This window comes from Apus apus, chromosome 5, assembly GCF_020740795.1.
Source record: "Apus apus isolate bApuApu2 chromosome 5, bApuApu2.pri.cur, whole genome shotgun sequence".
Lineage (NCBI taxonomy): Eukaryota > Metazoa > Chordata > Aves > Apodiformes > Apodidae > Apus > Apus apus.
The window spans coordinates 26,209,126-26,224,914 of record NC_067286.1 but is presented as its reverse complement, the minus strand read 5'-3'; the positions used below and the strand labels follow the sequence as shown (position 1 = coordinate 26,224,914).

Here is a 15,789-nt window from a genome sequence, read left to right as displayed (position 1 = left end):
GACAGAGTGCATGTGTGTATGTAATCCATGTGCTCAATTAAGAGAGGCATCTGTTGGGTTTATTTCACATTGCCGAGGAAGGACTGCAAGCAGGGAGCATCTGCTCGGCTTTTTGTCAATGGCTTGTTTTTCATAATTTGCTCTACAGGGTGAATGTTTGGGGAGGGGGAGGTGGTTTTTATTTCTGAGTTTCATCTTAAATTTATTTTAATGGTAGCCAGGGAAATTGGCTGGGATTTGAAAGTTAATTTTTGCTAAGAAAAGAACTGAAGAGGGAGAATCAAAACCAGCCAAAGTAAATAGTATTCATGTAACCTTAATAATACATGCAGAGGGACCCTTATAAACCATTAGTTGCAGTATTTTAATGACAAAGTAAAAATAACCACACCAGTGAGGTTTCTGTTTTGTATTTCTTTAAAAAAAAAACTAGCAAATTTTGGTTAGATTTTATTTTGGAGAGAGATAGGGAAGGCATCCAACACCAAGATGCTTTTTTTGGCATTTTGTCAACAACATCAATAAAAAAAGTCTGTTTTTAAAACAGAGCAGCAGTGGTTTCCTGTTCTTACAGTTTTTGCTTTTGTGCATTCAGACACTGGCTGTATTGCACCTAGCTGATCTAGTGAGAGGTTTAATTGTCTGTAGCTCTGTGTGCTTCAAAGGCTACTGAACCTGCTGGGATTGTTTTATACAAGTGTGCTTTTTACACTTTTTTGGAGGGGAACGTCCTTCAAAACGGCTCTGGAGGCTAATGACTGTGATGCCCTGGGAGGACATGGCTGCTGGTGTAGCCCAGGGAACACAGGAGGAGAAAGCCTGAAATGCCTCCTAATCCCACAAGTAAAGACAATTTTTACCCATTGCAATCCAACAAACAAGGATACAATCTTGCATGTGTAGATGCAGATGCTGTGCAAGAGTAACATGAGCAGGGCAAGATTAGGGTTTTACTGAAAAGTATTTCAAGAAATAGGATTTTAAAAAATAGTAATAATATCTTGTTCTGTAAGTGAACCCAAAGGCAGCACATTTATTAAGCCACTTTTCAATGGTATTAAATCTGAATCTTCCCTGCCACAAATTATCAGGAAGAATGAAGTGTTAATAAAAGTAACTTTCCTGACAGTTCAGTCCCACTCCATAGTTAGAGAATACGTGTATATTTAAATATTATATAATATCACAATGTAAATATGTATAATTTTTCTGTCAGAAACAGCTGAACAACTTTGTTGACATCTGTTAACTGTTATAAAAGCAGCTGACAGCGGTTGTTGTGCAAAATGTAAATGCAGGGTTGACTGCAGGAAGCAGGCAGACAAGCTGACTTTTGGGGCTTCAGGTAACCTTTCCTGTCACAGAATCATGGAACCCGAAGCCTAAAAGGACAAACCACAGTAAACTTCATGGTAGCAGGAAAGTATTTTCATTGCTTGAAAAAAAAAATAAAATTCAAACTTTGTCATCACATTAAAAACATTACATGAGAAGTAATAAACATATTTACATTTCTGTTTTGATTATAAATATACATTATATACAAAATAATGTTATAAAACGTAGAAAGTTCAGTGCTTCTGATTTTTTTTAAATTACTGAAATACTAGTCTTCAAAATAAACTACAAACAGACAAACTAAAACCCATATTATTGATTTCTGAAGGTCATCTTCAAAATGGTCCTATGTGGTCAGAGCAGAAGGTCAGTAGTGGACATTATGAAGGGGTCTTGTCTGCACAGTTCAAGGCAGTAAATGGGCTAGTCCAACAACAGGATTTACAAGGGCAGGAACGTCGCTGTCCGACAGAGCATGGTCCAGGTTTCATCAAAGAGATCTTGTTTCCTCCCTCCTCATTCTGCCCCACCCCACGGTCTCATTAGTGTCACAGCACTTTCCACTGGGGTGTCCGACATTATTGCTGTAAATATGTATATAAGAAAAGAGCTTCTCCACATCTCTGGTTTCCTGGGGCAGGCTCCCCCTCTTCCGTGTGGCAGTCGGTAGGTATGAAAGAAACAGGACAAGCCTAGAACCTTCTAACTCTAATCTCCACCTGTCTTGGCAGAGGGCATCTCAGTGGGTGCTTCGCTATTGGGCATTTGGAACCAGGATGAAGGATGAAGTTTAGCAACCAGATGGAAAAATGGGGGGGGAGGGGGGGCACACTGCTCCTTCTCCTTCAGAAAGTAACAGCTGCAATTTTGAGACTATTTTGCAGTAGAAGGTGGCACCTAATTCAGAAACACGACATAAACCCCCAAATTTGTGTTAAAATAAGGCGGGGGGGGGGGGGGAGGGGGAATGAGGAAGGAGAAGAAAAAAGTCATGTCTATTCACAATCACTGGTAGTGCAAAGGGCATGAAAACAGCTGAGACAGCTCAGCATGTAAAGGTTCTAGGAGCTGATTGATTTCAAACGCATTTGTAAGGCTTTAAACAGAGCTGGGATCACACCTCCTCCTTATCAACGGGGAAGAGGCAGGACACATTCTTTATTACAAATTTTCCTTCTTGAATGTTTAAATCCACAAAAATCCTGTCCTATCTTGTGGCTTGAGTCAATCAGATCTCCAAAGCATCACCAAATGAGATTACATGTAAATTTGGTATTCCTCTTTCCTTCCTCCTCTCATCCCTTACACCATCTCCAGTCCATGCAGCAGGAGAGAGGAGATGCAAATAGGTGTGTAGCAGGAAGTATCAACCATCCCTACCCAATACTGTTCAGGTAACTGCAAAAAGAGCAGTCAAGTCTCTGTTTGGGCTTGTTAGATTCTCTTGACACATTTTAGGCACTTTTAAACCCAGAAAAAAACACTGAGACCTCGTTTATACTGTATCCATTACCAGCATAGCAATGTGTCTTTCTTCACACCTTCCACGGCAACATCTGTGATAGTTAAGTGCCTCCTCATCTACCGGCACCTCCCATAACCAGAGTTCTGGAAAGCCAGGGGTCTGTCCATGAGGAACTGGCCTCAGTATCTTTTAAAAACAAATTAAAACAACAACATTTTAAACCCCTCTCTCTTCCCCTCTGCCTCCCCTCTTCCATAGCCAATGAGATTTCTGGTATCAAACTTCAAACAAGGGCAGTAAGAACACAAAGGTGTATTGCATCTTTCAGTAAATTCACAGTCTGTCCAGTTCACCCAGTTCCATCCTCCGCCTGAGAGCAGCAAGTTGCATGTAATTAAAAACAGTCCGATCCAGTTCTGAATTGTAAACAATGCAGCAGGAACGTCCATCTACTGGCATTACCAAATCTGAGGTGCAAATGGGCTGATCTTCAGTCTTATACCTGTCAAGATATAAAATAATACCAGGAATGAGAAGGGTGTGCAGAACTAACAAACTGGACTTCAAGTACGTCAATCCAAAGCAATCTGGGCCAGACATTTCTGCAGTGTAACTATCGGCGTTCAGTGGTTTTGGCTGGGTCCAGAGACAGAGAGTCACCAGCAAAAAAAGTTGTCTGTATGATGAGTAGCCTCTCTGCCTGGACTGAGGGAAAGAATACTTATAAATCTGGGTGCTTAGCATTAGTTCTCTGTAAAAATCAGATGGTATAGTTAAATAGCTCGTGTGCAGAAGCATTAAGCCTGAGTGATGTGGAGAGAGGTTTCAGGAGCTGTCGTTCTGAAAATAAAAATAATTCTCAAGATGCCTGATGTAAATCTGGGATTCTAGCTTTGGTGAGCAAGATCTTCAAAGTAAGATACAGTATTTAGGTCAGTTAATGGGAATGAAGCATCTAGCTGTCATTTGTATCTTTGATAATCCTTTCACTTAGTCTTAAACTTTTAATATTGTTGGTTGACTTGTGTTCCAGCTTGCCTTCAAGAGGAAAACTGATATCCACCCTGGTAAGGCAGAAAGAATCCTGCAGATCTGACTCCACAGATCCCTGCTGTGTGGCACAGCAAGCTTCTCTTTCCTGGTGTCTGAAAACAGTCATACAGATGGCTATGCTGAAGAAGGCAGGTATTGGTTAATGTCAAACTGCCTTTAATTTTCATTGAGTCTTTTTCCAAAGGGTCAGTAATTCCCCAAAACTGGTTGGTTCCTCCATAGCTGCTTTTTAAAGACTTCCAAGTTCAATGCTAGGCCCTTCCTTTTTCCTGTATCTGTCCTCTGGCTTTCCAAAATAACATCAAAATCCAGACATATTTATCAATAACAGCATTAACTTAGGTTAGAGAATATATAGCTGGAGCTTAAATGCCAAGAGGTTAAAATTATCACAGTCTTATGACATATTTCCTAAATGGCTGTTACACCTATACACTTACACATTCAGCTACCTTCCATCTTCTCCTGGAAAACTGTGGTTTTGCCTGTTTCTCCAGAACACAGATTATCCGTTGTAATAATGGGAAAAAACGTGGGTTTACATCAATGGGCCTGTGCATTATTACAACTCCTATTTTTGCTGACTAACTATTTAAGAGAAAATAATCCTACAATGTACTGAATTTTTATGGGCTGATGTTCTATGCTTTTATCTCCTGCTGACTTATCTAAGCTTAAAATTTCTGGTTGAATAAAACCAGAGCTGCTAATTTATTTTCCCCACTGTATGTTCTGTGTGGGCCACAGAAGAGGAGGCGAAAGCTGGGAAGCATCCCTGGAAATAGAATAAACTTCTCAGATGCAATTCTAAAGGATAACTTACCCCTTCACTTTGTGAATTTATGCCTGTCCACCTGTGTGTGTACTTACCTCTGTGGCTATGATGCACTCATTCCTCTCCTCTGTTATCACAAAGACGGACTGGTACATCGAATCCCTCGGAGAGCATATCGCTGATATCCTACATTCTGGCTTTTCACTAATGCAGGACAGAGAGAAAAGTACATTAGTTGACTGCTAAGAAACCTAACTCTCAAAACCTACCATGAATATGGAGGGGTGGAATGAGATAGCTGTGAAGGTGCGGGAAGGAAGTGCAGAAGATGAAGTTTCAGGTGTTCTGTATGATGGCAGGACAACATACTAAAAAAGCCGAAGTATGAAATAGCTACTATCTTCCCATGCTTCTGCCATGGCTAACCTAACAGCATGCTCATCAAATCCCTCAGTGAAACAGCCACAGGCATACCCCAGACAAGACTTTCAGTACACATATCAGAAGTGCCATTATTCACTGATAAGCCAGTGAACACCTGCCTTTTTTTTATATATAAAAAACAGTAATTACTTCTACTCTATCATTCTTCTCAGTAAGCAGATAATTTTGTCTTTTTAATAAGTGAAGTACTTATTTTTCTACTCACTACACACCTGAACTGTTGTTCCTCAAAAATGTATTGAGGAAAGAATGGCAGTTTTTACTCCCACCACTGACCTAGCCAGTCCTGCTCCCCTTCACAGCACCCATATTAGCAGCACCCTGCTCAACACATGCAATTTAACTGGGGACAGCACTTGGCCGTGACACGCACGCTCCAGGTATGAAGATTCCTGGCTTTGCTCTGGTTTGTTTTGAAGATTTATCTCCTTGAGGTTTCTTTTTTCCCCATATTTTATCATCTGCTTCTAAACTGGCATGAAGATGAGGAGCCTTAAGAAAGACTAGAAGGAGGAAGGCATTCTCACCTGTGTAGTCGGAGGGGAGACTTCTCTCCTAAACACTTTTCACTTTTGTAATATTTATCTTCCTGGGTCCCTCTACTTGTCAGGTCTTTTACCAGATTGTAGTCCAGTTTATGATTCTTGGGTTTGTAGTTTAATTTCTCCAGCCCACAGTCCACTTCGAGGTCTTTATTTTTATTGGTGTTTTTGAGCTGGGAAGCTGGAATGAGATTGTCCTTCTGGAAGTCAGACAGGTTGTTCATTGTCTCCAAGTCCTGCTCTGGGTGCATCCTCATCTGCCTGATGACCATTGCTATCATGCAGAACAGTATGAGCAAAGCCACCAGCCCCACCCCCATGGATATAGCAATCCAGGGAACTGGTTTAGGAGGAAGTGTAACGGGCACTGAATAAACTGGCAATTCACAACGGTTGCCCATGAAGCCAGAAGGACAGTAGCAGACAAAGTTGGCACTATAAAGTCCGCTGTAGCATGTGCCTCCATTCTCACATGGCCCAGAAGCACATTCATCTCTGGTTTTGATGTCACAGTTCCTACCACTGTAGCCTGGCAAGCACGTGCAGGTGTAATCGTTGATCAGGTCGTGACAAGTTCCCCCATTGGAACATGGGTTTCTGGCACAATCATTGATGTTTATCTCACATTTCTGACCAGAGAAACCAGCCCGACAACGACACACGCGAATCTGACCAAGGTAAAAGCAATTACCATCTGAGAAAAAAAAAAACACAAAACAAGCAAAATAAAGAAAATTAGTCTACAACACACTTCACTCAGAAACATAAACTTCTCCCCAGTTAGCATTTTATACTGTCTCAAGAAGAGGGAGGTTATTTTCCAAAACAACCGTGCATCTAAAGGTTTCCTCTAATTTAGCTAATTGCATCACCATGCCTTAAAAACATGCCCCTTCTAAATATATAATAGTTAATTTAATTTACTAAATTCTGCCATCTTCTCCATCACATGATAAACCTTGTGCATTGTTTTGTTGCATAGCAAATGCCAGTGAAAGCCTCCTCCCCCAACAAGAGACCCAAATTAGGGTAGATGTGGAATGCAGGGTGGGAGGGGGAAGAGTAGAGGTCAGATTGGATTTCTATCACTTCTGCACTGAAAAGCACAAACAAGTCAGAGACACGAGATCTTTTTTATAAAAAGACTCACCATTTGCACACGGGTTGCTTGTGCACCTGTCTACTTTTTTTTCACAGTTCGACCCTGTGAAGCCAAAAGGGCAAACACAAGTGTAGCTGGCTCCTTGCTCTTTTTCCAAGCATGTGCCACCATTAAAGCACGGAGAATCCACGCAAGTCAACGCACTGTGCTCACAGTGAGAGCCATAGTAGCCAGGGGGGCACAGGCAGTGATAACCATTCTCCATATCCTGCAAAACACAACATTAGGCCACTGTTACTTGATGCTGCCAAATAATAGCTGCTTGCATGCTTCTGGTCAGCGGTGACTGCTGTTCTGTCCCTCTCATCCACACTCTGATGTGGCAAAAGTGACATTTGGGGAGTAAATAACTGCTGGCTGGACTGCAAGGGACAGAGCTGTGAATCAACCATACTTGGCACTTAGGAGTAACCATACAGCTCGACAAGCAGGGCAGGTGCAGTTGTAGGAAGCCTACAGGCAACTAGGCAAAAACATTACTGACACCACTACTGCCCAATGGAATCCCTGAAGTCCTCCCCAGGCAGAATGGCGTGTCAACCTACACAGCTGTGATCAGGCCATTTATCCTTGGAATGAGTGTCCTTTTTTTCTTTACATGGGCTGATATTGCTTTGCCATAGGTAAGTCCCACCACTTTGATCAAAACAAAACTGTCTGGTCTTTCCAAGAAGAAAAAATCTAAGGCCTTGGAAGACGAGAGCTAGAGTCTTGCACTATTAGCTTTAAACATGCATCAGACTACATTTGATATCTATAATCAATCTAGCTTTATCAACATGCAGAATCAATCATTGACTGGGTCTGAAAACACACTGAAACACTAGACTGCAGGAAATGAAGAATGCAGAAGCCTGTTTCACAGAAAGTGCTTCAGCTGATTGCCCTCATACTGTCTGACTAGTGTCACGCCCACAGCAGAAAGCCAAAGTTTTCTTTTATTTGCTATTAAAAAACAGACTTGGCACATTTCTTGGTTTGAGAAGCTTATTTTTTACAGATCTACTCCCTCACCAACCTTGGATCTTGCCAGTCTCTCATAATGGCTGCCACAGAAACCAAAGGATCAGTTGACTAGTTCTAATCTAGGTGATACATCTCCTCCTGTAACAGACTTCCTCCCCTGACACCTCTCGGGAAGGGTTCAGTATGATAGTTGTGAGCCTCAGTAATGCACCTGTGTACTATCAAATTCCCATTATGCTGTTACAGAACCATATCTGAAAAGGAATACCAGGGCTGGCTTCACACAAAGACTTCACATTTGAAATGCCCTCACCGCGCAGCTACCGCCGTTCCTGCAGGGGTTGCTGTCACACTCGCTGATCTCATGTTCGCAGTCGACACCGGTGAAGCCAGGTCTGCACGCACACGTGTAGCTGCCCTGGCCAGTGTTCATGCAAGTTGCTCCGTTTTTGCAGGGCCTGTGGTGAGTGCAGTAGTTCAGATCTGCAAAGATACCAGGAGTTAGAGAAAATGTCTTTTGACAGCTGGGAAAAGACATTCAAACAAAAACACTTTTGTCAATAAAAAAGACAGAATTTTCCATAACGTGTTTCCATCACTGTAATCCATGGGCTCTGAATTTTGAGAAACACAGCAAAATTTTAACTTTCTCTGTGTTTTGGTACACTCTGCCTCTTTTGTGTGCATAAACCCATTAGCTGCAATAGGATGTAGATGCCAAGTTGGAAAACACGCTTCCTAAGTGTGTGTTCTCTGAAAAGCAAGCCAGGGCATTCGAGACACTTTGTGCACAACGAGTCACACCTCACTCACACAGCAAGACCCATCTTGAAAAAGTGTGCTCTGAGGCACATTGTGGGGAGTGAAGGAAATAAAAGATGGTTTTGCCTGGAGATTTAAACAAACACTATGAAGTTTTTATTGTTTATTTACCATACTCTCTTGATATGAATGTTAGTAGTTTAAACTGTCTAAATTATCCGCCAAGCTGGATGGTCTTTTTTTTTCCCCCTTTAAATTTGAGACAGAGGTTAAGCACACTAGTTCATAGGACATAAGTAGAAAATCTTTATTAGCTCAATAAATACCATAGAGTAATTTGAATGCAACTGGTTAATAGATAACTACAAGCAGAAAAAAATCTGCAACTTTACTTTCCCTGCTTAATTCCGACTTCGCCATCTTAATCCTATAACTGTCTTGAAAACACAGCTTGCTTTGAGCACTTAATGATCTCAGTGCCAGCAGTGCATATATGGCCTTGAGGACATGACTGCTCAGCTGGCTACGGTTCAGTGATTCAGTGGGTTGAATAGGTGGAAGTGGTCTGGTGTACCTTAAAATGGAACCTGTACTTTTCATTCTTGCTTACATGATTTTTCTCTCATGCTCCAGACTTGTCACATGAGTTAACTTCCTTGTATGCAAAATAAGGAAGGCCTAAATGATGGTGTTTACTGCTACTGGAAACTGTTTAATAACTTGTTATAGTTGTATAGGGAGTTAAGTTAAACTTAGCTTGAACAGGCAAAAAAACTTGCCTGTTCAACAGGCATCCAGGTGACTGTTGTGGGTTTTTTTCCAGGATAAAAACTGCAGGTACCAAAAAGGTTTGCTTGTTTTCAACCAAAATTACTACAAATACTGGTATGTAAGACACCCATGGTACAAACTCAACACCCATTAACATGTACCTTGTGGAAATATAACGCCAGATCCCATGGGTCAGATTCCTTAGTCCAGTACTGAGGAACGCCCAATCTAGAGCCACAAGCACAACCTTCAGAACTAACCTTGATCACAGAAGAGGCCACCCCATCCCTCATCACATATGCACTGCCATTGTGTTCTACAAGTCCCGTGGCGGCAGCCTATGTGGGGAATGCATTCATCACAGTAGCGGCCTTGCCAGCCGGGGCGACAGCTACAAGAAAAGTCAAATTAAAACATTCATGACATGGAAAATAGTTTCAGTTTCTGTTACAAGGTGACATTTTAACTGAAGTTCAGATTGCAATTGCCATCTACTTACAGGCACTCTCCAGGCTTGTTGCAGTATCCGTTTTGTTCAGTACATCCAGACAGACAGATGGCTACAAAGAGAACATAAAAAAGCAGAAATGTTTAGATAAATACACATGGCAGCACAGAACACACTTTTAAAGGGGAAATGCCAGCTTTTAAAAAAAAAAATTTTTTTTTTTTTTTTGAAAACTGGCTTTGCACTTCTAAAGCTTTATTTTAAAAATTCTCAGTATGGGGAGTTCTGGGGCAGGAGGAAGTGAACAAGGAGAGCCAACATTTGACAAGTTGTCCTTTAGTTTTTCAGTTTATACAACAAACATGAACTCCTGCAACTCTTGCTAGAAAAGGAGCAAGGGGAGGCATCTTTGACTTGTGGGAATGAAAGATGGAAAAAAACAAATGGGAACCCTATGCCCACAGTAAAGATTCCCACTTCTACACCACACCTGTCTCCTCTCCTCTGGCAGCAGGAAGTGTGGAAGCATTTGTGTGGGCAAGCTGCTAGCACTTTAACTTGGGAATAGATATTGCCGATTCAGGGATATCCGCCAAGATCCTTTCCCTGCTAGCTTTTCCTTTGCTGCTAATGCTCGCAGAGGTGAAGCACAGCACCGGGAGTTGCAGCCAACGGGGGCAAAGTCCCCAGCGTGGGGCTTGCTTTGTCTCTCTGGGCAGGGAGTGGGAAGGTCAGCATAATGACATGGCCCAGGGTGCCTGCCCGGTTACCCCGCACGATGCTTTGGAACAGCAAAGCGTTGTTGAAGCCACCGTGTTTTAAGGACCGGCCGCAAGGATAGCTACAGCCAGGGCCAGATCATCTGGCAGAACTGGACAAGGGGACACGTTTTTGGGTCCCGGGTCCCTTGGACAAGCAGGTTCCCTGCTGCCGCGGGGCTGGCACTTTCCCTGAGGCCTCCAGGGCACCCTCACCCCGCGGTACCGCCCCGCGGGTGCAGCCCAGGGCCTGGGGAGGCCGGAGCGGCTCATGCCTCTTAATGCACGGAGGCCTCCGGGAGCTTCACCGACGCCCACTAAAGCCCCGGGGGGCGAGGAGGGCAGCATTATCCCTTTACCCCCTCCTTCGCACTTCCCTTGCCGCCCCGGCGGGCACTTACGCTCGGTGCAGTACTCGCCCGTCCAGCCGGGCAGGCAGGCCAGGCTACCATCCGCTTCACAGACGTAGTGCCCGAAGCGGTCGTCGCGGCGCTTGCAGAGGCGGGAGCAGCTCTCGCCGTAGTAGTTCTCGCTGCAGACCACGCGGTAGGAGTAACGCAGCTGGGTCAAGGGGCTGTTCTGCACGTCCTGCGACCAGCCCTCGCCCACCGACAGCGACCGCTGGATCGACACCTGGCTGATGAGCCACTCCTCCGACGGCGGCCGTGAGCCTGAGGGAGAACGGAGCCCGCGTCAGGGACCGCCGGACACCGCCCGCGACGTCCCCCGACGCCAAAACCACCCGCCGTTCGGGCCCCGCCGGAGGGCAGCGAAGCGGGGTACCCCCCTGCTCGCCTCTGTGTGTGCATAGATACATATGTAGGTATGTGTGTGTGTGTAAGGGCGTGCCCCGCGTACACAGGTGCCCAGCGGGGTGTGCAGGGCCGGAGCGCCAACTCCAGCCGAGGGGGGGCTCAGCGGAGGGGCCTTTGAAAACCAGGGCTGCCGTGAAATATCCTTTTCCTCTCCGCTCAGAAAAACATCCCAAAGCCATTATTCCTTTCCAAAGGGCGGAATTCGAGCAAGGTGTAAAATACAGGAAAAGGCGGCCGGGGCTCGCTGGCAGCCTCCCGGCTTTCTCACCGCAGCCCGCCTCGCTTTCCCACGCCAAAAATAACCCGGAGGAAACGCAATTGTGTTGGAGATTAGGCCAGGGCAGAATCAAAGCGGCCCCTGATGGATATCGTTGGGGACCGGCTCCTGATGCCGGGATAACGCCGGCCCTGCAGTGATGGTGTAAACAGCTGAGCCGGGGCGGCCGCTTAACCCTTTCGGGACGGGGACACGGGGACACGGGGGGGGGGGACGGGGGGGGCAGGGGGGGCGCTGCCGCCACGCGGGTGCCCCCTGCCGGCGCGCGCGGCCGCAGTCACCTTCGGGCAGGTAGTTGGCGGGCGCGTGCCAGGCCTGGATGATCAGCGAGAAGGTTCCCTGCGGACGGGAGAAACAGCGTCAGCCCCACCTCGCCCCAGCGCCCCGGAGCCCCCCGGAACCCCCCGGAACCCCCCCGGCCCTGCCCGGCACCCGCCTGAGCCGCCGGGAGCAGCCGCGGCGCGTTCTCCCGTCTCTCCCTCCTACAGACCGCGGATCCACAGCCCTCACCCCCCAACCCTCGCTTTTATTTCTCTTCATAACATTTATTAGCCCAAGTGCTTCTTGGCTGGATGCGCTTTCTGATCGCCTTTTTTCTTTTGGTTGGTTGGTTTGTTTGTTTGGGGTTTTGCCTTTTAGCTTTTTGAAAATTACCTTTAAAGGAAGTTCTGGAAATAAAGTCTAAAAGGCGAAAGTAGTTTGTTTACATTACAGATTAGCAGCGCGCTGCGATTAGCCTTCCCTTGCCGCCCTCCTGCCCCACCATCGCGATCGGGTTTAAAGTGGAATCTCACCGGCCACGTGAAGTTAAAGGGCAACTTAATGGGGCTGTCAAATCTCTCTGTATCCTTGATGCTGAAGGAGTTTATTCCCAGAACCGGGGTGATGATGCTGCCGAAAGTGCAGGAGCCCGGAGAGACCACTGCCTGAAAATGCTTCAAACAAACGCGAAAGAAGGTCCTGCAGTGGGGGTAGCAGGGCTTCCCGCTGGCCAGAGACCCGTGGCTATTCACGAATTCGTGCAGCTCCAGCTGGAAGACGCCAGAGCCGGATACCCTCTGCACAAAGGGGAGACACACAAAATAGCCAAATCAGACCTTACCCCGGCTTTGCCATGCACACTTGCTTCCATCACCCACTTTACATTTCGTAAACCCTTTATTTTTATTATTTTTATTTTCCGATGTGCCATTACCTGCTGCAAAATCATTAAGAGAAACGTCAAGCCAAAGATGCGCAAGGCTGTCATCCTTGTGTTATTCAAGCCTCCAGTTCTTAGTGGGTTTAGTTTTTTCCTCCTGTATTCCTCAAATGGTCCAAGCGAGCGCTTCTCGGTCGAGGGAGAAAAGAGAGGCGTCACGACGATTTTCCTGCAGCAACCTGCTCTTCCAGATATTCCTCGAGCACCAGCAGAAACAGGAAGGTTAAATCCAGGTGTCGATCCGTTCGCTTCTGGCAATTAATCCTGCAGCCAACCGCCGACCTCTGGTCGCTGTCGTCGCCTTTATAAACTCCAAAGCCGGGGAGGTTTGGTGAGAGACGCGGAGGGGAGTGCTCAGTGTGGAACCGCTCCTCCTTCACCCGGTGCTACAGCGCCCAGTAAATGGAAAACTTGCTTCCCTTCGAGCTGTTTATATACTTGCCTCGCATCCTCACAAGCTCATTATGTAAACTGTCAGTCAGACTCACGGCCGATCCCTCCCCTTTTCCATCTTTCCTTTCTGGAAAAAAGAACCAAATGTTGCGGAGAGCCCTCGTATCCAGAATTAATACCCTGCTGCCGCCGCTGCCGCGCTGCCCGCCGCGGAGCCGAGCTGATTACGAACCAGCCAAGCATCTGTTGAGATATTTACGGCGCTCGCCCTGGGAGAGTTCCCTCCAAGATCAGACGCCTCTCCACAGAGCAGCTTTCCAGGGCGGCCGAACAATAGAGGACGAAATGTTTAAAAGCCACTTTCTGTCGTTATTTAGTTAGTTTGCTTCTTTACCCTCCGATCACTATGTGTCTTCCGTCCCCCCGCCCGCCCTGGCCCCGGAGCGGCGGGGTTGGGGCAGCCGCAGGACCTGCCCCCCACCCCCCGGCGAGGGCTGCCCCCAGGTGGAAAGTAAAAGTAAAACGGTGCTTGCCCGACGGGCGGGCACCCGGGACGGCCCCGCCGCCGCCCGCGGGGCGAACAGCTGGCTGCGGGTTAGCCCGGACCCGCCGCACCGGCGGCCGCCGCCACCCTTCCTTCTGACCCCGGCTAACGGCGAAACCCGCCCGAGGAAAGGGGCAAGCGGGGCGGGGGGTGGCGGGCACGGCGGGGATCTGCAGGCCGCTTTTCCGAAAATCGGCGGCAAAGGAGCGCGGAAGCCAGGTGGCCGAGGCTGGCTGCGGCGGGGACTGAGCCCGGCTTTTCCGCTGCAGTCCCGGTCCCCCGAAAACACGGGAAGGAGGGAGACTTAGGCGCTTGCAGGCGAGAGAGGCAGGAGCGGGGGCTGCGGGGGGCCTCGGGCAGTGTCAAGCTGCTTGGCATGGCCGGTGCCGGGCTGCGGTCTGGCGTGTGCCAGTAAAGCCCTTGGCCTGATTGCAGCCTGCGCTCATTGTTGGGTCGCGTGTCCCTCATTAAAGCCAAGCACAGAGAAGGCCTTTCATGTGGCTTTTTATTTCAGCTTGTTAAATGGATGGGAGGCCGGAGCGGGAGGGGGGGGAGAGATAAACCCTCAGCTGTATGATAATGAGGTCTTGCCACCTTTATGCCAGCGCCCGACGCCCAGGCTGCGGACCTTTCCTGCGTGGATCACCTGGCGAATAGCGCCGAGGAGTAGCTCTCCAAGTCACCCTTCAACCTCTGTGCTCTGCCAAAGGGAGCGTTAATCCCCCGGTCCAGGCCCCCCTTTTTATTATAACCATTTCTTTATTTACTTATTTATTTTACTTGGGATCATGTAGGTGGGAATAAAAAAGGAAAAGCCGGGGATCTGGCTTGTTTGGAGGCGAGGTAGCATGGGGTGGGCGCATCCAGGTTAAACTTCCCCGGCCAAACTTCCCCAGCCATCCTGCTTCCTCGTGCATTTCCAACGAAGTGGTCGTTATTCCTAGATCCCAGCTGTGGCTCGGGATGGGGTTCGGGCCCACGTGCGGCCAAACATCCGTAGTGTGGCCAGGACGGCCGGGCACGGCTTCCGCGGTAAAATAGCAGAGCTTTAGGTGAGGGAAAGCCACGGACACAAGAGCCACCGGCCGCCACCGTGAGCGGTGCCATCGCACCGGCGCGGGCGCGTGTGGGCGGGTTTAGGGAGGGGGCCAGGCCAGGAGTCGGAGTCGCCGCCAAAGTGGGATTAAAACTTCTCTTGGTCACCAGCGCTGGCCATGTCGGGGGGCTGAGTCCGGGACCGGGCGCACTTGGCTTGGCTCCGTCCTGAGTGGTCCGGCTGTCTCCTGAGGGGCTGCGTGTGCGTGTGCGTGTGCGTGTGCGCGGGCTCGGTGGGCACGGACGGGAGCAGTGTCTGTGTTGAAGACAAACCGCAAGGCAGAAGCACAGACGAGGAGCTCTTTTGTCTCGGCCTTGTAAACAAGTGGGAAAGAGGAATGTGTCACCGCTGATGAACTCGGAATTTTGCAGCAATCCGCCCGGCCAGATCCCGGCTTTACCAGCAGCAGCGTCAACTGTCAAAATCAAATCTGATGCTAATAGCTTCGGTACTAAATAAAATGAGAGGCCAGATAACATCAGTGCTTGATAAATGGTAATGAGTGTCTAACCTAGGGGAACAGAAGGGCTGTGGGGCTCTTTAATTCAGTATTGAAAGGCTAGCTGGGTACTGCAGCCTCTAGCAGATGTTAGTATGTGTGTGTTTTGATTTTTGACTTGTATTGGACGTTTATTAGGCTAACCAGAGCCACCCCACGCATGGCCACTTGGTCCAGGCACCATCTGGCACAAGCAGGGCGGCGTGCAAGAATAGGGCCTCGCGTTGGTGCGGAGGATCCACAGGCAGCATCTACCATATGGACCCAGAGCTAATGTAGGTTAAAGCAAGACAAGCTGATCTCTGCTTTTCACAGTTTCGCCAAACCTTTCTGCCATCCTGGCGCCATGTACCTTGACGGCTGGGGAAGCGCTCCCACCTCCGCCTTCCCCAAAACCTGGCAAGACGGGTGCAAGCCCCCAAAGTGCTCCCCAGCCCTCTCGGCCTTCCTTGAGTGGCCACTGTTTTTCAAGTCACAGTT

At 47.7% G+C, this 15,789-nt stretch overlaps 1 protein-coding gene across 2 annotated transcripts; it reads right to left on the bottom strand.

Moving 5' to 3' along the window:
• Positions 1-1,410: 1,410 nt before the first annotated feature.
• On the bottom strand, positions 1,411-13,356 carry DLL4 (delta like canonical Notch ligand 4). Of its 2 annotated transcripts, XM_051620724.1 has the most exons (11): positions 12,772-13,354; positions 12,371-12,634; positions 11,858-11,915; positions 10,886-11,155; positions 9,778-9,838; positions 9,539-9,669; positions 8,059-8,228; positions 6,768-6,987; positions 5,603-6,311; positions 4,727-4,835; positions 1,411-3,305 (listed from the first exon to the last, which is right to left on the bottom strand). In XM_051620724.1, the coding sequence occupies exons 1-11, from the start codon at positions 12,823-12,825 to the stop codon at positions 3,300-3,302; spliced, it is 2,052 nt and encodes a 683-aa protein (XP_051476684.1). In that variant the 5' UTR covers positions 12,826-13,354; the 3' UTR covers positions 1,411-3,299. The 2 variants fall into 2 exon arrangements, with proteins under 2 accessions (XP_051476684.1, XP_051476683.1); XM_051620723.1 differs by lacking the exon at positions 1,411-3,305 and having other exon boundaries at positions 3,328-4,835; positions 12,772-13,356.
• Between the last annotated feature and the right edge of the window lie 2,433 nt (positions 13,357-15,789).

Excerpts from the sequence above, each read along its gene's own strand:
- DLL4 (XM_051620723.1), bottom strand. The coding sequence starts at position 12,825 with ATGACAGCCTTGCGCATCTTTGGCTTGACGTTTCTCTTAATGATTTTG. Across the intron at positions 9,670-9,777 it reads AACAAGCCTGGAGAGTGCCT|CTGTCGCCCCGGCTGGCAAG; the intron begins GTAAGTAGATGG and ends CTTTTCTTGTAG. Across the intron at positions 6,312-6,767 it reads AAGCAACCCGTGTGCAAATG|ATGGTAATTGCTTTTACCTT; the intron begins GTGAGTCTTTTT and ends TTTTTTTCTCAG.